Source organism: Amblyomma americanum, chromosome 11 (genome assembly GCF_052857255.1).
Source record: "Amblyomma americanum isolate KBUSLIRL-KWMA chromosome 11, ASM5285725v1, whole genome shotgun sequence".
NCBI lineage: Eukaryota > Metazoa > Arthropoda > Arachnida > Ixodida > Ixodidae > Amblyomma > Amblyomma americanum.
Genome location: NC_135507.1, coordinates 110,604,985 through 110,629,404, shown reverse-complemented (window position 1 = coordinate 110,629,404; position 24,420 = coordinate 110,604,985). Strand labels below are relative to the sequence as shown.

At 51.1% G+C, this 24,420-nt stretch overlaps 1 protein-coding gene across 1 annotated transcript in view; it reads right to left on the bottom strand.

The window, feature by feature from the left end:
- Positions 1 to 24,420, bottom strand: part of Polr1A (RNA polymerase I subunit RpI1) — a 345,140-nt gene that overhangs the window by 133,699 nt on the left and 187,021 nt on the right. The window contains exons 17-18 of the mRNA XM_077642305.1: positions 12,932 to 13,016; positions 11,899 to 12,228 (exon numbers count right to left, since the gene is read on the bottom strand). Of these exons, the coding sequence (XP_077498431.1) occupies positions 11,899 to 12,228; positions 12,932 to 13,016 (415 nt within the window). The remainder of the gene's footprint in view (positions 1 to 11,898; positions 12,229 to 12,931; positions 13,017 to 24,420) is intronic.

Genomic DNA, 24,420 nt, shown 5'->3' with positions numbered 1-24,420 from the left:
GGGGGGGGGGGGGGGGGGGGGGTTAACGTACATACTCGTGTAAGGGCCACACTTTTTTCTGCGATTTTGACGGGGTGCGGCTCTTACACGAGTCAGGCCCATATCAATCTGCAGAAACATCGCCAATACCATTTGTTGGTCGAGTTGGTGCTCACGATAATCCATAACAGCGCCACAGACGGGTAGGAGAAGAGAGGACACAACACAAAGCGCTGACTCACAACTAAAACGTTTATTGGCCGCCAGCCAGTATAAATACTGCCCTGGTGGCCGGGAAGGAAACAAGCACGCTTGACTTGCGTGACATTCAAAATTGCCAGTACATCAGGCACGTGTCAACAGGTAAGAGTCATACGTGGGAGATATCACCGCTACAGCAGGCACAAAATTTGCATTCACAAGTTAGCATTCACAATCAAGGTAACGGTTTTCATTATCTGACAGTGCTACAGAGGGAGTACGGATACATTGGTCTGAGGTCCTAGCTATCAGGTGGGCTTCTATTATTTCTCTAGCTACCAAGTCGCTGTTCATTGCTATCACAGAGCATTTATTGTAGAATGGAATACAGGCTTTTGAGTCGTTATCGTCTTCCTCGTCCTCGTCATCTTTGCAGCGTCTAACATGTTTTGCTACGTGGCCTGTGGTGGCGACACGAGAGACATTGTATTCGTGCTCCTTCAATCTTTCATTAACACATCGGTCAGTTTGGCCGATGTAACACTTGCCACAATTCTTGTTTCCCAATTCTTTTCAAACATGCTGGCGTTGAAGTGGTCTTCTCGGCGCCTAAGCAACTGTCTAGTCTGGTCAGGAAAGTAAATGCAGTCGAAAGAATACCAGGCAGCTGCTTGGTAAGGCATGCAAAACAATTCGTGCCTTGCCAGGAAGGAGTTGTTTATTCTCTGCCTTTGTCATGTGGCAAGTGTTACATCGGCCAAACTGGCCGATGTGTTAACGAAAGATTGAAGGAGCACGAATACAATGTCTCTCGTGTCGCCACTCATTTTTTCCTCAAGCTACACGAGAATGGAACAATCTAAACATAGATATTACTAACAGCTCATCATTAGATGCGTTCAGCGCACTGGTTATAGATCACCTGTTTGTTTCCCAGTAGTTACTCTCATTTCCACACTTCTCTGCCCTATTTATTTTTACCATTTTGTTTGTGCCTAGATTGAAAATACAACACTAACTGCAGCCGATTTCCTTTTTTGGTATGCTTGTCATCATGTTGCCGCCTATATTTTGTACCTCAACTTGAATTCTCTAACCGATTTTGTAACTATTTTTGCCATATGTTATTATTCAGATTGTTTACTTACCAACATGTGCACTACAACTGTATCATTCAGCGCCCTTCCTGTTACAGTCCCTGATGGGACTTGCAGTATAAAAAAAAAAAAACTGCGATCAGTTGCGTACGGTGGGAAGTTGCATACACAGAGAACCCAATTTTTGACGGTGGGTCAGTCTGCAGGACCCGGCTCTGCTGGTTTCCTGGCTGATTCGAAGCTGGAGCTTGCTGTATCATGTTCTTCGGGCACTGGCGGGAGATATGGCCGGCTCGATTGCACCGAAAACAACTGACTTGCCCTCCCTGTGTCCTCGAGCCGCATGGCGGGAACGGACGGCGGTCACATTGTCCAAGGCGATCCACGGCTGCAGTTAAAGCGAGCAGCATCTCTTGCATGGCCTCTAAAACAGCCTCTGTGCTATGTTTTTCGTGGCCTGTGTGGCGCCCAGGTGCATAGAGGACTTCTGAGAGGCACCCTGCGGCATGAGGGGAGGAAACCAGGCCTTGATGGGTGGTTATTGGCAGCGGATGTGTCGGCGTGGCCATGAAAGCGTGTCGTGCCATGGCCCCCCCATGTGTCAGGCACTGCAGATGTTCTAGAAACTCCCGAGTGGTGCTAGGATTGGAAATGGCGATGAGCTTCTTCATTTCAGGTTGCAGGCCCCGCAATAAGTAGCACAGTTTCTCAGCATCTGTCACTGTCGCACTGGCACGACCACACAGCTGTAGGACGCATGTGACATACTGCTGTGGGGTCTCGCCTAGCTGCTGCCTGTCTTCCTGAAGTCTTATGTACACCCACACATGTACACGCGCGCTTTCTGAGAGTCCTCCCATGTTTCCAGTGTTTTCTCGCGGAGGGCTGTTACGTACCAGGCTCGGGCAACGTCTTCAAGGGCGAATACCAGGTTGTGCGCTTTCTGTGCACCTGTCCATGCGAGGGACCGCTCGTAAATGTGCAGCCAGTCCTCTGGATCCTCCTCAGCTATCCCTTTAAACACGGGAGGCGGCGTGAACGCTCTCATCGACGGTGCGCTGTGCTCGTTTCGGTCGTTCATCTTGAAGAGAGGGATCGTGCGGTTCTGTAAAACTCTTTCAGATGTGATCTGCTTACTTCCTAGCGGCCGCGATGTTTTGTAGTGAGAGCTACACTGGGCTACCAGTTGAGCGCTTCGCGGTGCATGGGAGAGGCCAGTTGTCCTCATGTGCTGTTCGCGTGCCCGCTCCACCGTCAGAGCCGAGCGTGGCATCACGTGGATGAGCAGTTGTGCACATGCGCCGATACCACGGTAACCAGAGAGACCCCACAGCTGCACTGCGTTTTTCGTCGCCGCCTCGCCACACTCCGCTCTATCACCTGAACCCCGCGTCGCATGCGCAGGATTGTGTATAAAAGGCGGGGATGAAGTGGGCGTCTGTATCGCAACGTTTGACATGCATGCAGACAAAAAGAGTCCAGACGCTGCCAAACGGCGGCATAGACAAGAGAAGATTAATTGTTCCGATCCTGAGGTTGTCACCTGGCAGATGGCTTGAACCAAATAAAAACGCTGGAGTCTGTGTGTACATGAAACAAGGTATCATGGCTGTCAGACATCTCCCTTCGATCGCGGTGAACAATGGTGAGGCCTGCTGCGTTCGGCTTCTGGAGACCGGCATTATCATCCAAGGAGTCTACGTGGCACCGGGAACATCTTTCAAGCAGACAATTGATGTGGTTGCCACGTGTATACCAGCCTACGGCACGGTTTCACAGTTGTGTATGACTTTGGGTGATTTCAACAGGAAGCTGGACTGTCTTAGTCAGTGTGTGAAAGAAAAGTTTGACTTTAATTTAGCCTCGGATCCTCACGTACAGTCTACAATGGGGAACTGCCACAGTAAAAGCTCGTTAAATCAAACTCGGTTAATTAGAACTGACGCCCGGGTCCCGGCACAGCCCTGTGTATTTCAGTGGGGGAAAACTCCCGATAATTCGAACAAGTCGGCATCTTCTACGGTTAATCCGAACTAGGAGCCACTGGCTCACACCGCTCCTCATAAAGAGGAGTTGGCCCATAGCGAGTAAAACACACTCCAAATTTACCAGAGATGTAAAACAATGGAAAAGAAAAAAAAAGCTGGGTGCACGAGGCTCACGGAGCCTGCGTTCCGGTGTATGCTGTAGCAGGCTTTCGCTGCCGGAGCACTCGCCCGTGCTGCTGATGCTTAGGCCTCAGCCATTCCAGGTTTTTGTTGTGCCACGGTCGCTGGGTCGCGATCACGTGGTGTAAACAACGTAGTGTGGCGGTTCGGGCGATGACGGCTTTTGTTGGTGCCGCGAGCACGGGCTACGTGGACAGCAACATGGAGACGTTGGAGCCCTTGAGTGACGCCGATATAATTGAGGCTGCATGCTCCCAGCAGACGTCGCAGGGCTCACATGCAGTGAGAACAGCTGACAGTGATAAGTCCGACGACGGCGCCGAGACTGTGCCATCGCCAAGTGCACATAAAGTAGTGTTGGTGCTCGATGTTGCAGCACACCACTTGTCTGTCAGTGAGAACTCTCATGTTGCGCAGGAGTTTGCGGCAAGCTGCAGACGATGCTGATAGAACCTCGGCAGAAGAAACGCAAGCAAATGCACTTAGCTGATTACTTTTAACTTTGACACCCCTTCCCCACAAATAAGCACGTTTTGGAGCATAAATAGCATCCTGTAATGCAGCACTAAAGCTAGCTGCTCATGTGAATGCATTCCAGTACTTGTTTCTGGCGCATAACTGGCCAATCAATTTGTTTCATTTGCCACTAGGACCGGATGAATTTAATTCTCAGAATATGCCCGCCACAAATGTGTAGTAGTGCCTAGCTCGCGATGACGAGTCTAGATGCGACTGCCCCGCGCGGTAGGGTGCTATAACCGCTCATTGTAGTGCCCAATCGAACTTCGCTTAATTCGAACAATTTTACGGTCCCCTTTTGAGTTCCAATTAACAAGCTTTTACTGTATAGACCTTGTGTACCTAAGAGACTCTTATCAAATCGAAATACTGTATAGACAAAATTTGCAATTACACTGAAAGGGCTAAATGAACCTTTTTCTCACATTTTTAGTAGTACCACCTCACTACGCAATTTAAAAAGAAAAAGGATTCCCACCTTCACGCCCGTCACCCTCGAGCTATGAACGTGAGCTATTCTTCCTTGTGTACATGTGCAAAGAGCAGTGTTCTGGGTGGGGGTTCGATGTGTTGCACCGCGTCTGCATATGATGCAATGTGAGGACAGACCACATTTCCCACTGTGATTACGAATGCCTCTTCAAAGGTCGACATCTCCGCTGTGGGATACACTGGTATCCCCTCCTCGTCCCCCGCGCCAGAGGCGACCGTGACATATACGGGCGCGCTGGCCACCAGGAATTTGGAAAGAAGGCACCCCCGCGACTCTGCTCATTTCCGCCCCAGCACTGACGTGACGTCACGGCAGCGCGCTGCCTTCTGCGGAGAGGGTAGCACGCCTAAGCTTGACGGCAACGATTTGCTGCCAGGGAGGCAATGCCCGAAGGGATAAAAGGGGGGAAAGCGCGGCGGGAAGGGACTCTCGCTGCCGGACATTACCTAAGTGCCCCACGGGCCCCTTTCGCTGCCCGCCGGCCCCCGAACACCAACGCTGGTCGATGTCAACGACTTGGTGAGCTACTGAACATCTTTTTTACGGATAGAACATTCTTCCGCAGTGTGCTTTACCTCGCGTTAGGATAATAAACTATTTCCTAGCGTGCCCTGCCGTTGCCTATTTCGTCCGGACCTGCCGTGGCTGCAACTCTGTGCCACGGGTTGGGGAAACGTGTTGCGTACTTGAATAATGCCTGCGTGTAGCTTGCACGGAAGATCGCCTTCCCGGCCAGCTGGACGCAGAGTGACCCATATCTTGTAGCCCGAACGTGGGGCGAACTAGGCAATCGAGCAGTGACCTTTGTTGGAGCGAACGACTACCGTCGCCCTAACAAAGGATGGCAGCTGACAGGAGTGACTTGCAGTCTGTGTTTATGCTGTCAGAGCCAGCGGCACATAACCAGGGCTCCCTACTTGACGCGCCGTTGGAAGGGTTTGAATTTGTGAACCTTGGGCGTTCCACGCGGAATAGCCAAGTAAGATCCCCTGACCCGTTGGTAGGACTTAGGCCTGGCATGGGGGGCTCCACATCGGGCGCCTCGCCGCTCCGCGGCGCGAACAATGAGGCACCTAGGCCTCATCATTCAACGCCATCAGCGGCTGCGCCCAACTCCGGGGGCGTTAGTCCGCAATCATCCGAGGTGCTCTTGCAGAACACAATGCAGGTTATGCAGAGTCTAGCGGGTATTTTGCAAAACAATTTGCAAGCGCCGGCCCAGTCACCACGTGTTAGGATAGACTTGCCTACCTACACGGGGTACCACGATATTACGGGAGCAAATGAGTACCTCGACAATCTGCTGCGTTATCAGCAAGTGATAGGAATCGCAGACGCCAAATGCTCGCGCGTGTTGTGCCTGTTTCTTTGACGGAGCAAGCGGCCCGCTGGTACCGACTAGCCGACAACCGAGCGAGGACAATGGAGGAGTTTTGCGCAAGCTTCCGCGACGAATTCCTTCCCGCAAACTATGAGTGGCGCTTGAGGAGAGAGCTGGAGCTCCGAACCCAACACCCCGACGAGTCTCTGTTAGAGTACGTCCGAGCGATGGACGAACTTTATCGCCTCGCTGACCCTCGCGCCACGAACACGGAGAAAGTTGAGCGTGTCACGAGACAAGCGCACCCGACTTTCACGGCTTACCTGAGAGGAGTCAGGTTCAGAGATTTGGATGAGCTGGCAGCTGAGGCGAAGCGCATTCAGGGAGACATCCTCTCTGCGCGAGCGTATCGGCCGCCCCCACCCACATTGCTGTCACTTGAGCCGCGCTGCGCGTGGAATGACAGCTCAGCGCGCAGTCCACCTAGAGCTGAAGCGTCAGCACAGTTTGCTGACGAGCGTGTCCCAAGGGGTTGGGAGTTGTCCGACCGCGCTTTGGACCTATTCAGCTACGCGTTGCGAACAGCACACGCTGCCGCAGAGCGGAACGAACCGAGGCGAGATCGCGAGGCCGACACGCGGCCCCCACCATCCGCGCCGCGAGTTCGAGATGACCGACCGGAACGGGGCGACCAGCGCCTAGCCCGCCGGGGCCCGGGCAACCGTTGCTACCGGTGCGACCAGCCGGGGCACTTCGCCCGCGAGTGTGGCCGCCCTCCCGCCCGTGACCAAACACGGTCGGGAAACGGCCAAAGCCGCCGGTGATCGACCTTCGATCCCGCGCGGCGTACACAGAAAACCCTGGTTTGCTAGCGCCTTTGGCATGTCGCGTAGGAAGTTCTGTTGACCTGTCAGCGCCGTTCATTGAGCTAACGATAGCTCAAAAGAGATTCACCGCGTTACTAGATACAGGAGCAAGCGCTTCTTTGTTCGGTGACGAGGTGTTAAACCATCTCCGCGAGAACAAAATCCGGCTGAGAGAGTGCGATACCACTTTTTGCCTCGCGAGCGGCACAGCGCAACCAAGCGGTGCAGCTAGGATAGTGGTTCGTTGGGAAAGATGCGTGCGGCGATAACACACACAGTACACAGTACATCTTTATTTCCAGAAGACAACTGGATGGTCTCTTGGGCTAAAAGCTACACAAAAGCTTGACGAGGCCCAAGAGACCATTACAAGGCAGCAGCGAACGCCTCGTTCATCTTCCCTGTTTATCCGTTCCTGTAATTCTTGGACGAGACTTCCTAGCCAAGACAGGTATTGTGATAGACATTGGCAGCGGAGGCTACAGGGAGCGCACGTCAGACGACTTGAAGCCTTTCGCGAAAGCGCCCGCGTGCGACGACCATTCAGACTCCGAACGCAGCGCGAGCGGGGGGAGACCGTGACAAATCCACCCCGCCAGCCCGAGATCCAGGAGGCGAGCGGACCATCGCCGCTGAGAGAGAGGGCAGGGAGAAGGTTGCCGCAGTAGAAAGCTGCTCTGCCGCGCTTGGAGGGTCAGCGCACCCCTTGTTGTCGGAAGTGAACAGCGTGACGGAGAGGGAGAAGGCACGGTTGTCATCGCTCCTCTACGAGTACAACGCGACATTCACTGACCGCCCGGGCCTCACTACCCTAGTCAGGCACCGAATAGATACGGGTGACGCACTGCCTTGGAAGTGCAATCCTAGATCAATTAGCTTGGCCAAGAGAAAAGCACTGGACAGCGCCTTTGACGAACTTATCGATACTGGCGTTGTTGAGAGGTCTAACAGCCCTTGGGGCTTCCCGGTAGTCTTGGTTCTAAAGAAAGACGATACATATCGACATTGCGTCGACTACCGCAAGCTGAATGAGGTTACGAGGAAAGACGCCTACCCTCTACCAACCATTTCTTCCCTAGTGTCCAACCTAGGTGGGGCGAAGTACTTCACAACGCTCGATGCTAGCCGCGGATTCTTTCAGGTTGAAATGAATGAGCGGGACAAGGAGAAAACTGCTTTCACTTGTCACAGAGGTCTTTTCCAGTTCAAGAGAATGTCTTTTGGTTTGGTAGGAGCACCCGCTACTTATCAGCGCCTAATGGACCGTGTTCTGGGAGATGCGAAGTGGCAACATGCGCTCGCGTACCTAGACGACATTGTGGTGTACTCGAAAACGTTCGAGGAACACCTGCGCCACTTGAGGGACGTCCTAGAGAGGCTGAGGTCCGCGGGAATCACTTTGAACTCGAAGAAGGCACAGATCGCCGCGACCCGAATAACACTGTTGGGGTTCACGATCGACAGAGGCCGCATTCTGCCGTGCGACGATAAGCTTGAGGCTTTGCTTAGGTTTCCGTCGCCCACAGATATAGCCGGTCTCAGGCGCTTCCTGGGAATGGCGAACATTTATCACCAGTTCACCCCAGATTGCGCAGCGCTGCAGGCACCTTTGACAAAGCTTTTGAAGAAAGGCGAGCGCTGGAGTTGGGGTCACGAGCAAGAGGATGCACTGCGCAACCTCACCAAAGTGCTCGCTGACACGGCTGGGTTGCAGCTACCCGACCTAAATAGGGAGTTTGCGATTCAAACTGATGCAAGCGACCTGGGTTTAGGAGCAGTGCTGCTTCAGGAGCATGAAGGCGTTCTCCGTCCGGTAGCTTTCGCGAGCAGTTCGTTGACGCCGGCAGAGAGAAACTACTCGGTGACAGAGAAGGAATGTCTCGCGATAGTTTTTGCTCTGCGTAAGTTCGACTACTACGTCGATGGGGTGGCCTTCGTGATCGAGATGGATCACATGGCGCTCACCTTGCCGAGACGACTCAGCGAGCCGAGCGGCCGCCTAGCGCGTTGGTCCCTGTTGCTGCAGCGTTACGACTTCACCGTGCGCTACCGCAAAGGGAAAAACAACGCTGTGGCTGACGCACTCTCGCGAGCGCCTGTCCAGTGCGAGGAAGGTCACGCGACCGACCGTCCGACAGCCGGAGAGAGTGAGGGACAGGCCCTAGCCGTAGCCCATGTAAGGAACGCGGACCAACCGATGATCCAGGGCGAGAACGTGAACCACGTGGACTACGCGAGTTCCGTGGGGATCGTGTTCAGCAGAAAGGAGCTGCTCGAAGCTCAGCAGAAGGATCCGTTTTGTCGAAAGGTGCTCGACGGGCTCCGGGAGCCGGGCGGCAGGGCCGCCGCGCACACGGAGACAGCTGGTTTTGCTGTCGGTGCGGAGCGCTCGGAAACAGCTGGTAGTGCTGTGAGCGCGATGGATTCGTATCTGCTGGATTCCGACGGCGTCCTGCTGAGGTATATCCCCTCCGAGAACGACACAAACGAGGTGTTCAAGGTGGTGATACCGCGAGTATTAAGAGCAGCACTGTTACGCTACTTTCACGACTCGTGCATCGCTGAGCATGCAAGCGGCCCCAAGACTTACACTAAGTTGTGTCGCTTTGCTACCTGGTTTGGCATGAAAAGGGACGTAATACGCTACGCCCGCTCGTGCCACGTGTGCCAAAGTGTGAAGCCCCGAGGCGGACGACCACCCGGCCTCATGCACACGATTAACAGCCAGACTCCCTGGCAAATCGCGGCGTGTGACATCATGGGACCGTATCCTGTGACACCGAGTAGGAACAAGTTCCTGCTGGTGGTCACGGATCACTTCAGCAAGTGGGTTGAACTTTTCCCCCTTAGAAAGCTGACGGCACGAGTGATCATGGAGAAGCTGATGGACGTATTCACCAGGTTCGGTTTCCCAGAGCAGCTGATAACGGACAACGCGTCCTACTTCACTGCGAAGGTGTTTGTTGATTCGTGCGCTGCACTCGGCATTAAGCACAAGAAAACAACCACCTATCATGCTCAGTCGAACCCCACGGAACGAGTCAATCGCAACGTTAAGCACTTGCTTGTCGCGTACTCTGAGAGGCACAAAGATTGCGACTCCTATCTGCCGGAGATCGCGTTTGCTTTGCGTTCGACCGTTAAACGCTCGACTGGGTATGCGCCGTCTTCTCTCAATCTGGGTAGAGGCTGCTAAATCCGATGGACCGGATTCTATCGGACAGCAGGAAGACGTCAGTCGCTTCGTCAGCACGAGCTGAGTACGTGACACAGCTGCGCGCTAAGATGACGGAGGCCTTACGCAAGGCTCGCCGCAACCTGAACACCGCTAGGGCGCAGCAGAAAGCGTGGTACGACCGCTTTCACCGGGATGTTCACTACGAAGTGGGCGATCTGGTGCTTCGACGCCAGCAAGTTCTCAGCGACGCTAGCAAACAGTTTGCGGCCTCGTTGGCGCCAAAATGGATCGGGCCGTTCCGCGTGCGAGAGAAACTTTCCTCGCTCGTTTACAGGCTCGAGGACTTGCGGTCGAAACCGAGAGGCGGACCGGTGCACGTATACGACCTGAAAAGCTACGTGCAGCGAGATGAGTGGGTAGAGGACGCAGCCCGACCCGCGCCACAGTCGGATAACGAGCGCTGCGATCAGCCGGCGAACCCCGCGTCCCGCTATAGCTTGCGCCCTAAGCAGAAACAGAGTCTGCCTGCGCAGCCTAGAGCGAGGGCCTGAGCCGACAGGCAGTCTTGTTAGATGCATGAACATACGGGCCGCTCATGCCGATCAGTGTCACGCAAGACTGACTTGCATTAACCCGCATGACTATCGTGAGGGTCGAACAGCCACACAGCACGCGCTGCGGGAGTTGGCTGCATCTGTGTTGACCTTTTTCAGCGCAGATGGAAAAGAAGCAGGGCACATCAGAACGACACCGTTCCACTACCAACTACCAGCCACCATCCAGCTTCGGCCACGCGCCGCGCCCAAGGCTCGACGCTACACCCCGCCCGCGACCTGCAGTCGCCACCCTGGCCACCCCTGCTGTCACATCGCATCGGAGCTGCCCACACGCCGACTGTGCGCCACCGCCTGCGGGGCCCCATTACCACCGCAACCCTGGGTCCTCGCCTGCTGACCAGGTATGCCAGGGCAACCCAACCGCGGCCTCAACCATAAAACGCCGCAGCCCTGGCCCCTGAAGCCACATGACCCAGTACCTCAGGGGCGCAGCCATGTACCTGGCCTCCAAGCCATCGCAGCCGATGGAGGCGGTCGACCGAATTCCCCGGAACGGCGCAGCCGCGCGCACTCGGAAGACCGTGACAGGGAGCAAGATGCCAAGCGTCATCGTGCGGGAGGCCAAGCCTTCGGAGAGAAGCAGCTGATCGGCGGGGGCGTGGCGCGGCCGTCAACCGATGCACCTGCGGGAGCTGAAGAATTTCGAACCTCGATCCCAGGATGGCGGAGAAGATCAAGTAATGCTGCCCCTGTTTCTGTGTTCGGGAGGCTTCTTAAGGAGGGGAGGATGTGGGATACCCTGGTATCCCCTCTTCGTCCCCCGTGCCAGCGGCGACCGTGACTTACACGGGCGCGCTGGCCACCAGGAATGTGGAGAGAAGGCACCCCCGCGACTCTGCTCATTTCCGCCCCAGCACTGACGTGACGTCACGGCAGCGCGCTGCCTTCTGCGGAGAGGGTAGCACGCCTAAGCTTGACGGCAACGATTTGCTGCCAGGGAGGCAATGCCCGAAGGGATAAAAGGGGGGAACGCGCGGCGGGAAGGGACTCTTGCTGCCGGACCTTACCTAAGTGCCCCACGGACCCCTTTCGCTGCCCGCTGGCCCCCGAACACCAACGCCGGTCGACGTCAACAACTTGGTGAGCTACTGAACATCTTTTTTACGGATAGAACTTTCTTCCGCAGTGTGCTTTACCTCACGTTAGGATAATAAACTATTTCCTAGCGTGCCCTGCCGTTGCCTATTTCGTCCGGACCTGCCGTGGCTGCGACTCTGCGTCACGGGTTGGGGAAACGTGTTGCGTACTTGAATAACGCCTGCGTGTAGCTTGCACGGAAGCTCGCCTTCCTGGCCGGCTGGACGCAGAGTGACCCCATACCGCATCGATTCCTTCTCTAAGCACCATAAAAACCATGAGTATCAATAAAAGCACAACCTTTTTTCGTCAAAAGCCTCTACCCTAACGAAGTTTTCATACTGCTTGCAAGAAAGGATTCCAGTAAATTTGAGTGGCCTACCTGGATGACACTGCCGTCGCTGTCCCTGACCGTCTGGTCATAGCAGACCATGAGCCCCTCCAGGTGCTTGATGAGGCAGCGCTGCAGGTAGCCACTGCGGCTTGTCTTGACGGCCGTATCCACTAGACCCTCGCGGCCAGCCATGCAGTGGAAGAAGTACTCCTGCGGCCGGATGCCCGTCAGGAAGCGGCCGTCCACAAAGCCCCCCGCCCGGGGTGACGTGTCGTAGAGCCGGAATGAGGGAAGCGTGCGGCCGCTCAGCATCAACGGCACCCGTCGGCCCTCCAGCTCAATCTGGCCCAGCAAGCATGAGATCTGCATGCAGTTCACCTGCCGGACACAGTGGCACCATCAGACCATGGAACTGGGTTGGGGATCTAGATAATTCAGACCGCCGATAAACGCCCACACAGGTCGCTGGACCCACACCAGAAAATTCACAGGAACAGTGGGCTGCGCCTTGCACTGCAAGTGATTTTCCTCAAGGCCAAAATGGATGGTGCAGTGTCAACTGCACATTTCTACTATGTGCACAACAGCAGGTGTAACGATGATCAAGTGGTGCAGTCGATTGTTAGTTTTGCTTTGCTCTTCCAAGTTTGGCACGATCACCACTGTCACTGGCCGAGCTGTATGAACCAGCCCAGCTGTGCGCCGTTTCGGATCTTTTCTTCTGCCCCACCCTGACTGGTTGCGCAGCTGGCAAAGAAATCCGCCAGCCAAGTGAAAGAAGAAAGAAGGGGGAATGGTCTAACTCCAGAAGCTGCTTTCAAGCCAATGCTCACTTCCAACCACATCTGCTCTTCCACTGTATTCACAGGTGCGCAGCCTCCTCACAATGATGCCACATTTCACCAAATGACACATTTTTGCGGGTTATTCCACAATCGAGGAGTTCTCTGCTCTAGTATTAGGTTGGCCAATAATTTTGCAGGTTATTGTCTTGTTCCCCCTGCCTGTGTTCGGGAACCTGAAGAAACCAGAACAGTGAGCTGCACGCACGCAACAACCAGGGAAGGAAGAAACCACTCACCATGCCTCCCTTGGCCCCAGACTGGACCATCAGCTGCAGGTTGTTGGCTGGGAACTTCTTCCATAGGCCGTCAGGGATGCAGGCCCTGGCAGGAGAAATGTAACTTCCACTCTGAACTAGAACACGGCCCAGACCATGAGCTATGAGGATGAGGAACCCAGTGCCTCATCCCGATGGGCTGCCCCTAAACTGGGAAAGACCTCAAGGCACACCCACTCTCCCCAGAGAAAGCTCCTTGTGCCGACACTCGTGCACAGCTGAAAAAATTACATTAAACATTTTTGCCTCTCCATCTGTCTCAGAGTGGCTAGCAGAAAAATCACTACTTAATTTTGCGGCGTTTTAGAGACACTGTAGTCTTTGTCGCCATCACTGAACCCTGACAGAGATGCAGAAGGGGAGAGAGTGTTGCATTTCCAGCCAATTAATTTCAGCTGCAGACCTTTTTCTCTCCGTTCCATCATAGCACGGATTGCACCGGACACAGTTACGGGGCTTCCCATATTGTCTCCTCCACCTTGCAGAAGTGGCTGCGGTGCACCTTGATACCGTTTGCTTTGGCAAGAGAAAGAATGCTGCACTCTACGGCATCTGCCTTTACTTTACACTGTCGCACAGCTCTCAGCAGCCCTGGCTTGATCGTCACACACCAGAGGGGAATGCCAGGAAGATGCATCTGACGGTGGCTCGATGCTCTGCCTTCAGTGCACAAGTGACCCCTTGGTGTCAATATACATCAGCATGGCATTTATCAATTTCGCAGGATATGAGTGGGCCCTCTTCCACAGAGCATGCAAAAGGTTCCTCTGTCAAAGTCATAACCACATTTCTTCTTGACTTTGACTAAAGTCACTCTCTTCCAGTCTCTCAGTGTTACGCCTATCATTTTCCTTTCCACAGCTTGCTGCATTGTCCTCAATTTCAGTTAGCCTCCGCATTTCAGCCGCAACGGTGATTACTGGAAAAATGCAGCTGTTAGGTACTTTTCTCGAGGGATATGCTCTGCAACACTTGGCATATCGCCTGCCATACACTATAGAAAAATAATTGAGAAGTCCGAAAAATCTATTAACTTCAAGAAAATTATCTTTCTGCAGAAAACTGGCTTTAAAAGTGAGGACTTGGCTGCTCCCCACGTTCCGCTTGCAAGTAATAAATAATATTGGACTTTATCGGAGCCACAGCCACAGTCATGCTTTTGTCATGTCCACACAACCTCGCATCACGATACCAGAAAGTGCAATGTGGCCGCAGGGCATGCTGCAAATGAATGCACGCGCTGCACAGAGCAAGAACAGCCTCAATGATGCTGGCAAAGATCGAGACAGGTAAACCACCGAAAAACACAAGCAAAAGCAGGCGCCTCCGAATGCACGACCATCTCCTCTCGCATCCCCAACACCGTGGGTTGTGCCGTCCAAGGCATGACGGATGCTCCAGCTGTCATTTTCAATGCGATCACACGCTTTGTGGGCCACTCGATTGCAACGATGAGCACGCCATTATCTCAAATGGCAGCCATGAGAAACAAATAGCCAAGCCCGCCCGACTGACTCGGTTAAAATCCAAGGTGGCACCTTTCACAGCGGCGGAGAACCGGTTACTTGCGACAGCGATGCTCGCTCATGTCTTTATCAGAATGAAAAGAACGCATTTTCAGTTGAAAAAACTACCTCATAGTATTGTTGGCGACCACTTTAGTACAAAACATTGATATACTGGACTCCACAGAGTCCGAAATATCTGCCATCAAAATGTCAGTACATGTTCCTATTAAATCGTGACGGTTCCTCAACAATATACAAAATTTCGTGCAAGTCCAAATTATTGGAGTCCAAAAAATCGGTCGGCTACGCTAAAAATGTCCAGTTATTGCCTGGCAGGTGAGATTCATATCGGTTTTCTGTACACCACTTTTGCCGACATTCAATCGCCATTGCGTTCACTGATCATGGCTTCCAACGTCGAAATACATAAAAACTGGTGCCAACCGACATATAGTAGTAGTAGTAGTAGTAGTAGTAGTAGTTTATTCAGCCATAAAATACTAAATGCCCTCGAGGTGAGGCTAAAGGAGGAAGACGAAGCAATTTGTGAAAGACATGAGAGTGCAAAAATGGCAACACGGACGAGTAAGGGAACAGGACGAGCGCTGCTCCCTTACTCATCCGTGTTGCCATTTTTGCGCTCTCATGTCTTTCACCAATACGCACCAACAAGCCCAGTTGCAAGTACTTCTAAGACGAAGCAAGCCTACTGATGAGGTCTACACCTGGAATTATACATTGAACAAGGTGGCCGAATGGAGAAAAAAAAACACTTTCAAAAGAATGAACAAAAATTATCACAATAGAAACAGTGATCGCTGATAAACGATGCAAAAGGTACAGAGCAACAATTGGCAGTAAAGAAAAATATGCACTTACATAATATGCACATTCGGGTAGAAAAGGAAACAACGCAGACTAAGTATCAGAGAATAGCCTGAACTGTGACCATATGAGAGGGAGACACATGGCTGACTGACCACTTTAATGAAAGGAGCGAGGTATACACAACCTTTGTCCGTAAAGTTCCGAGACCGAGTCCATTAAAAAAAAAATGCATTTAACATTAAAATGACCTGTGCAGCACCCCTTCGAAATGGTCTCCCTTGCAGTCTATACACAGCTTGCAACGCTTGTTGAGGTCTTGGAAATAGTTGGAAAACGCTTCTTTTGGCAGGGCTGTCAGCTCCTCTGTCATGGCGCCTTGAATGGCCTCCAGGCTCCCCATCCAGCGACCATTTAGCGCTCTCTTCCCACGAGGAAACAGGAAAAAAATCGCATGGGGAGAGGTCAGGCCAGTATGGCAGATGGGGAAGTACAGTAATGCTGTGCTTGGCGAGAATTTTTGTCACGCTGAGAGCAGTGTGCAGCCTTGCGTTATCGTGGAGAAGGCTCCATTGTCCAGATGACCCAAAGTCGGGCCGACGGCGTCGCAGTGCATCATGTATGTGTTGGAGCACCCCGATATAAAACTCCTGATTCACCGTCTGCCCTTGTGGGACTAACTCGTGGTGTATGACACCTCCATCATCGAAAAAAATCTATCAGCATCGTCTTTGTTTTGGTCTTCTCTCGCCGCACCTTTCTCAACGCCGGAGAGCTTGTGGAGCGCACGGATTACGTCTTTGGAACGGTATAACACATGAACTAGATGGTGCTTCTAAAAACAAAATTCATAGATAGCTGAAGAAAGATCTCAGCACCACAAAAACCCGATTTCTTGAATAATTTTCAGCCACAAAGAGCCGCATCCCCCCTTAGTAGGTTAATGCAAGTTTTTTATCGAGAGTTTTTGAGAAATTCTGATGCAGGGAACTTGTTAAAATGCACACTATTGGTTTTTCTTGCCATCAATGAATGTGATTAGGGTAAAATCATCCTTTGGCCTATCATACAACTTCGGTTGGCACAAAGAAATGCAATCGTAGTAAAAATTATCACTGTGCCTCTCATAGAACAGAAACAAGGAACACAAACTTTTCTGCCAGTTTCTGAAGTGGTGACTGCAACACAGCACCAATCAAACTCTATGATATGCAGGATGACACTTTTGCCCTTACTGCATTCCTTGACAAACCAGTGACATGGACGCTCAGCAAAATTTCCTAAAAAAGCTGTGGGAACTTATTGCTCTCTTGTGGCGGCTGCAACTCTCCCCACTCTCATCTACCCTCCGGAGAATGTGGGGGAGGCTCTCCCCAACCTCTTGTCTTCCTCCGGCAGGAGTTAGGCAGGGAGAGATGGGCGGACGACGCTGGGAGCCGCAGCTGTCAAGGTGACGCCACTCCCTTTGCGGTGCTCGCCCGCGTGCTGTACCGAGGAGTACACCAGTTGAGGAGCTCCCCAATAAGGACCTTTGGCTGCTCGCTACTACTCGGCGTGTTATTCTTCGCAGTTGCAGCTGTGGGCCGGGCTAGCAGAGTGGTCCTGTCTCAGATTGCACTGCAGACGCCCCCACAAAGCTCTCCCCCAAAAATTATATAACCAACTGCATAAGTATGCAAGGATTTGTTTTACATCAACTTAATGATATATTTATAATCAGCACACAAAATATGTTCCCTTAAGATTGCATAATCGTGACTTCATTAACAAAAATTTATTTTCTAGGACACGGGCCTACCCCTGAAGTCAGCTCAATGGAACAGCAGCCTCATTTTAGAAACTACTGCCTCACACTCCCAGCAATGCAGATGTTTGCTGCGTGGCTTCTTTTGTAGCAGAAATATTTTCTCACTGCAATAGCTCTTGGGCTGCCGTCTTGCACAAACCACCCAGTTTCTCCATAACAAAATTCCCTGATGGACTGAGAAAGTTGAGATGTCATCAGCCCCGCCACATTTGAAAATTTGAGGACTAGAATGTTCCAGTACCTTCCATTGGATTATCCTGCAGGATTATACCAACCAGGGATTATACCAACCTCCCACCTTAACCCACCATAACTTATTTTCACAGGTGGGCCTACCTGGAAAATTTGGGTGGTCCTTTGGAATATTTGGAGGCGACTTATTTTCTTATTTAAGAATGTGGTGAAGAAGGCCCCAAGTCTTTTTTTTTTTTTTGTCTACCAGTAATCTGTAATGAATAACAAGAAAAAATTAAAAGCGCTAAGGACGGGACAAAGTGAAAGGAGTTCATTTTCGCTCTCAGCGCAACACGAACGGGACACAAGACGAAGGACTAGCACAAACAGGCGCTGACTATCAGCTGGTTTTTTATTGAAGAACGAAAAGCGTATAAATACAAACAGTGAACTACTTATCAATCAACAAAAGTTATCTGGAAGGCACGTGGGAGGTCAGATAGCTCAATTCCCTCTCGGATAACTTTATGGAAGGGCTGCTGATACATTTTGCGCCATTGTGGTAAATATAAAAAGCTTCCAGTACTTTGCGTGTTAATTTATTGTTATGTCGGAACAGGATGCGCGTGTTCTTGTAATCGGGAACACATTGGCACTTTTTGCACTGGAAAGACGCCTGGGAAAGGGGGTCCCCTTTAGCTCTCCTCCTTTCTGCATGATCCTTTTCATGCCTGCATTGGCATTGCCTGCTATGGGAGCCTGTGTGAGACAGGGGGTCATTTTTCCTGGTGTTTTCATGCTCCATCAAGCGTTTGTTAACGCACCTGCCAGTCTGGCCAATGTACATGGCACCGCAGTTGATAGTCAGCGCCTGTTTGTGCTAGTCCTTCGTCTTGTGTCCCGTTCGTGTTGCGCTGAGAGCCTGTTTGCACATTGTGCTAAGTTTTTTAGGTGCAGAAAAGACGACATCAACGTCATATCTGCCCGCAACTTTTTTCAGCCTCAGAGGCACTACGGCAAGATCAAGAGGGATGCTTGTCAAGTGCGTCATGTGTCGCCATCTATACCTTGCGAGGTAGGGGTGGTATACCAGGTCCCCTTCTGTTGCGGTGCCATGTACATTGGCCAGACTGGCAGGTGCGTTAGCAAACGCTTGATGGAGCATGCTCAATGACAGACATCAAGCAAGAGAGACATCCTCTCGGGTCATTGCCACGCTGTTTTGTGCAAGCCCGTTATGCTTCTTTGGGCGTGTTGGGGAGACATGACATAAACTTGAAGCACAAAACCAGACGAGAACAGTGAAAGAGACACACGAGCACTAACTTTCAACAATTTATTGTGAACCGCGAAGCAGCATGTAAAGGCTAACTGTGGCGGGTCACCACACATGCGGAGTCCGCAAACGAATCAATCAGTGACGACACAAGTATTGTAACTCCTTGGGAGATAAAGCAATGGACGGCTTGGACGCGCAGTTTTCCCCTAAACTATCTATGATCTCTGCCTCAATAATTTCACGCGTTACTTGGCAGGTACTTCTGGTTACAATGCTGCATTCTTTGTAGAAAAGCACGCAGCTAGGTTTCACACAGGGTTCTGCACTCTGGCCGGAACTAGGTACATCACTGGGGCCATCACTTTAATCACACTTTCTACAGTGCACGTCCAGAAACCCTCCGTACTTTTCCCTTACATTCCTACAATGTTCCCGAAGGCAGTTGTTAACACAGCTCCCACTTTGTCCTATTCTTACCACATGAAATCGGTAGATTAATACACGACCGATTCCGTACAATTGATGAACTTGTCCCTGCACCGCTTCTTGTCGCTGTGGCTTATATACACGCCAGCATGTGCCACCTTTTGCCATTCCCAGTAAATATGTTTTAAAACAACATCGCCATGTAAAAGAGGATGAGACTGGAGGTACTAGAAAGCTTTGGTGCAGCAGCGCAGTCCGCTACCATGATCTGTTTCCACAGGGACCGACCGAGCTGTACCTGTGCAGCTGGCGTATTCAATTTTCCAGGTACTTGCTGACAGGTCTTGGCTTCCGCTCTGACAGCGAACACTGTCATGGTCACATGATCTACTTGCCAGGGGCTGCTTGCGGACTCTCCGCCGCAGCCGGGCTCCCCTGCGGTTACCGTACCAGGCCGCTCTAGTCTCCTAGCACATGACGCAAGCCACAGCTGCCATGATGCAGGAGCAAATGCAATTCTTTCACAGTAACGCCACGCATATATCCATCTCCTGACGTCCATGTGACTGCAGAGGCATGAACTACAGTAAAAGCTCGTTAATTCGAACTCAAAGGGGACCGGAAAATTGTTCGAATTAAGCAAAGTTCGAATTATCGAATGGGAGCTAGAATGAGCGGTTATAGCCCGTGTCGCACGGGCAGAACCCGAAGCAGTCACACCTAGACTTGTTATCACGAGCTAGGCGCTACTACACGTTTGTGGCGGGCACATTCTGAGAATTAAATTCATCCGGTCCTAGTGAGAAATGCAATAAATTGATCAGCCTGTTATGCGCCAGAAACAAGTACTGGAATGCATTCACGTGAGCAGAGAACTTTAGTGGTTGGGATCACTCTCCGGAAAAAAAAAAAGAACTGCCAAAAATTTGAAAATGCACTGAAGCCTGTGAGGAGGGCCCGTCGCACAAACAATGAAAAGCATGTGACGATCGCGCTAGAGGAGCGGGCAACCCAGACATAGGCGAGGGGAACGCCCATTGGCGTCAGAATGGTGTGACTGCGTCTGAAATGAAAAAAGTGACCAGCGATGCACTAGTCAGCATCTGAAGGAAGCCAAGTTGCTTTGGGACGTTAAACACCTACAAACCAAAACAAAACCAAACCGCCACAAGCAGGGTCTGATTTGAAGAGTACAGGAAGCTGGCTGCACAAACGGTAGCAAGTTCGCCTGAGCCTTGCGGCAAGGACAAAGTGGCAGCCTCCATCGACTAACCCAGTTGAGGTTCAGTGCCTGTCTCCTCGTTCATATTTCTACATCTTCGTCCCCGTTTCTTTTGTGTTGCCACTTTCATGATGAGACTAGCCCACACCAAGACTATAAATGATTATGCTGTCTGTAAGTGGTAGGAATCGCTGAGACGATTTGTGTTCATTCCTAACTGTCAGTGATTGTAGATAACAGGATGTGATGATGCTTCCGATCTCTACCTTTCGGCCCCTTTTAAACCCAAGACGTCACGAGAATCGAAGAATTCCGCACTTTGTATCCGACGAACCTCACTTGGCAATGGCAGTGGAACCAACTCAAAATGGTGCTGGGCTGCAAACGGTCGACACTGTTAGCCAACTGAAAGTCGCCATTTTGGTCATGTGAAGCGGATGACCAACAGCAGAGTGGACTTTGCGCAATTTTGTTCCTTTGTTTGCCACTTAAAGGCCATTCTCAAGGTCATCGACTGACATATGATAATAGCCTGAATTGTGGCCTTTCAAATGAAAGCAAAATTGTGCCGCCAGACCATGTATTTCTCGAACTGCAGGCGATCAAAGTTTGGTGCAATTTCGCCTCAATTAAAAGGTGCTTTGGTCACGGACTCACAGAACACTATAATGCCCAAATTACCGTATTTACACGATTGTAAGCCGACCTATTTTTCAAAATTTGAAAATCCGAAGTGGGGGGTATCGGCTTACAATCGAAACGAAAACATCACACTATAAGTAACGGCGAGAAGAACGAGATATCAGGGTGCTGGTCCTGTTGTCTCATTTCCTTGTTGTCCTCGTCTTTTGTGCTATTTTCGCATAAGTATGTATCACCAACTGCAGTTGCTGATAAGCGGCGGCGGCCCGATAACACAATCACATTTTATGGGAAGCTCAAGCGTCAAACAAGTTTTCTTTTTACTTTCAAATGTGAGCTCGGGAGCTAAAGGGAGCGTTGATAGTTTATTTATTTATTATAGATACCTCAAGGGCCCTTAGGTGAGGGCTTTACACGAAGGAAGTTGATGGAAGGGCGCTGTTCCAATTGAGGCGGCACACCCCTCAAAACGGCAGCGGTGCCGGGCAGTGGCGGTAGCCGACGGAAGAGCCGACGGAAGAGCCGACGCTATTCACGCATAGTTTCTCTTTGGCTCTGATGCATTTGACTACTGCCTGCCGTGTTTCGCAAGTTTTTAATGTAGTGCTTCGTCAGTCATCATTTGAGCTCCAGGTCCGGCAAGCGACTGGCGCTCGTTCACGGCTACATTCGGAGAACTGCAGATTGGGCTAGTTGGTGATGCATAGCGGTGGTTCAACAGCGCAACAGCACACACAGACCAAGTAGGAGACGAGACACACAAACCAGCGCTGAACTTACAACAGGTTTTTTATTGGGAAGAAGCACGTCATATATACAGTCACGAAAAAACAGCGCACATGTGTAATGTCAACAAGACACCTAGTGATAGCACATGGTAAAAACTGCTTTAAGAGCACGTGTGCATCCGGTGGACCGCTACCCACTATGTAGCATATTGATTTCTCGAGGCGATAATGAAACAGATGGCGTACTCACGCATCCTTAACTTTTGCTGATAATATGAAATGCCCCCGCTACTTCTCGAGTGCGCTGGTCAGGATGAGCGAACAGGACATCAGTGTCATCAAAAAACGGCGTGCATTTGCACGTGAAACAATGTTTAGCTGGGTTGGTTTATTTCTTCGTTAAAGAATTAGCGTGCTCCATGAGCCGCACGTTAACGCAGCGGCTAGTCTGTCCTATGTATGTAAGGTCACAGGACAGGGGAATTTGATACACAACGCCCGTCTTGCAGGGAACATATCTATTTTCATGGTTTATGCTGCAAGCATTTCTTCTGCGCCCTTCATGCCTTCTTTGAACCGCCGCACCCACCCTTTCTAGTTTGTTAGGTGCAGAGAACAGAACCTTTACCCCATGCTTGCTCCCCATCCTTTTAATCCGGTGCGACAGCTTGTGGACATATGGCATAACCACTACCCTTCTCCTTTCTTCCGAACCCTTTTCCAGCCCCGAGGTACTTGCAGACGATTTCAGGGAACGGCGGACTTTGTCGGCACTCGAAACGAGAACTGAGTCCGGGAAACCAGTTTCCCTACATCTGTCTGCCTGGGCTAAGAGACTGGGCATCATTTTATGATAATAAGATTTCTTTACTGCCATGCCTAAGCATCCCGTAACGATACCGCTTTTTACAAGCTTAGAATGAAAGGACCTGTAATTCAAAAGAGGCTTTTCACTCCTGGGTGAATACTGCCAACAGACATGGTTGGGTTCGAAAGACAACGTTAAATCAAGGAATTGCAACACTGTTTCCTGAGGGACTTGATGTGTGAACCTCAGCCCCGACCCATTCCGTGCGAAAACATCAATGCGTATACAACAACCGGCTAGATCAGTCTCAACTTTCATATCAACCCGGCTTAGATAAATGTTACTGAGAATGGGGGCTACCCTCGCACCTATGCACACACCCGATTTTTCCATATAAAGTCGACCATCTGACTCAACAAACGTGTTACTCAGGTAGTAGGATAACAGTTACAGAAAGGATCCTGTTGTGATTCTACACTCGTTTTGGAACACGCATTCATCGTTGTCCTCCATGATACATTGCTGAACATATTGGGTTAGTTAATAGTGCGGAAGAGAATCAAACAAGTCAACCACATCGACGCTAAAACCATCACATAGTGCTGGGCTCTCATTTCGGAGGAAATCAGCGATTGCCTCAGAAGTAGGTACGGGAAACGGATCCTTTACGCGGAGTGACGACAAATGTTTGCACAGATAGGTAGACACAACCAACTGCCAAGAATTGCGCTCAAAGACGATTGCCCGGAAAGAAACGTTAGGCTTGTGCGTCTTAGCACTAAAGAAAATTTCTAGCACCAAGTGTTCAGCTTTCCTCTCTTTCTTTGCCATACCTTCTAGCTCAAACTTCCGAAGCAAAGTCACTGCCCTCTTCTTGCTCAGCGCCGGATTCTTAGTGACACTTTTGAAGTTCTTCATAACTGCTTCATGGGCCTTTTCAGAAAACTGGTCCTCTGACATTACTACAAAGAAACCCTCCTTATCCGACTGGACTGTGCGCAAGCGGTTATCATATAGATAGTTGACTAATGAGCGAAACTGATTATACTTCCCCTTCGAACTAATGCATCTAGAGACGGCATCAATGCACTCTGACTGGCATTTAGGTCGATCTGCAGCTGGGGCTTTAGAAGAGACATCTCGTGCAAGTGCCAACCTTTCGACAGTCATCATGCCCGATTCTAGACAAAACTTCAGTCCAAGACGTAAAGTTTGTGCATGCCTTGGATCCACGGCGATGTCTCCAAGTACCAAAAGCTTCCCTCCCGCGAAAGAACGCCAATTGGCTTTGGGAAGGAAAGATCAGACGACGTTCCACAGGAATTCAGGAAGCTGGTCTGTAGGCCTACACCAATCGCGAAAAACACGCTGGTTCTGGCGAGGTGTCCCGCTGGCGCATCTTGACCACAACACATCCTTGAAGAATCTTGCCTGGCGCATTCATTCACTTCGAAGAATCTTGTAGACCCTCTTTGTGTGCCCCGTGGATGGTCTCAGCCAACCGCAAAATGCCTGTACATCCTGAGGGCAAATGTCTAGCCGACAGTGCCACGAAGCAGTGCGTGCCCAGGCATGGTGACTGTGCCCGGGCATGATGACTGTCGAAAGGTTGGCACTTGCACGAGATGTCTCTTCTAAAGCCCCAGCTGCAGATCGACCTAAGTGCGAGTCAGAGTGCATTGATGCCGTCTCTAGATGCATTAGTTCGAAGGGGAAGTATAATCAGTTTCGCTCATTAGTCAACTATCTATACGATAACCACTTGCGCGCAGTCCAGTCGGATAAGGAGGGTTTCTTTGTAGTAATGTCAGAGGACCAGTTTTCTGAAAAGGCCCATGAAGCAGTTATGAAGAACTTCAAAAGTGTCACTAAGAATCCGGCGCTGAGCAAGAAGAGGGCAGTGACTTTGCTTCGGAAGTTTGAGCTAGAAGGTATGGCAAAGAAAGAGAGGAAAGCTGAACACTCGGTGCTAGAAATTTTCTTTAGTGCTAAGACGCACAAGCCTAACGTTTCTTTCCGGGCAATCGTCTT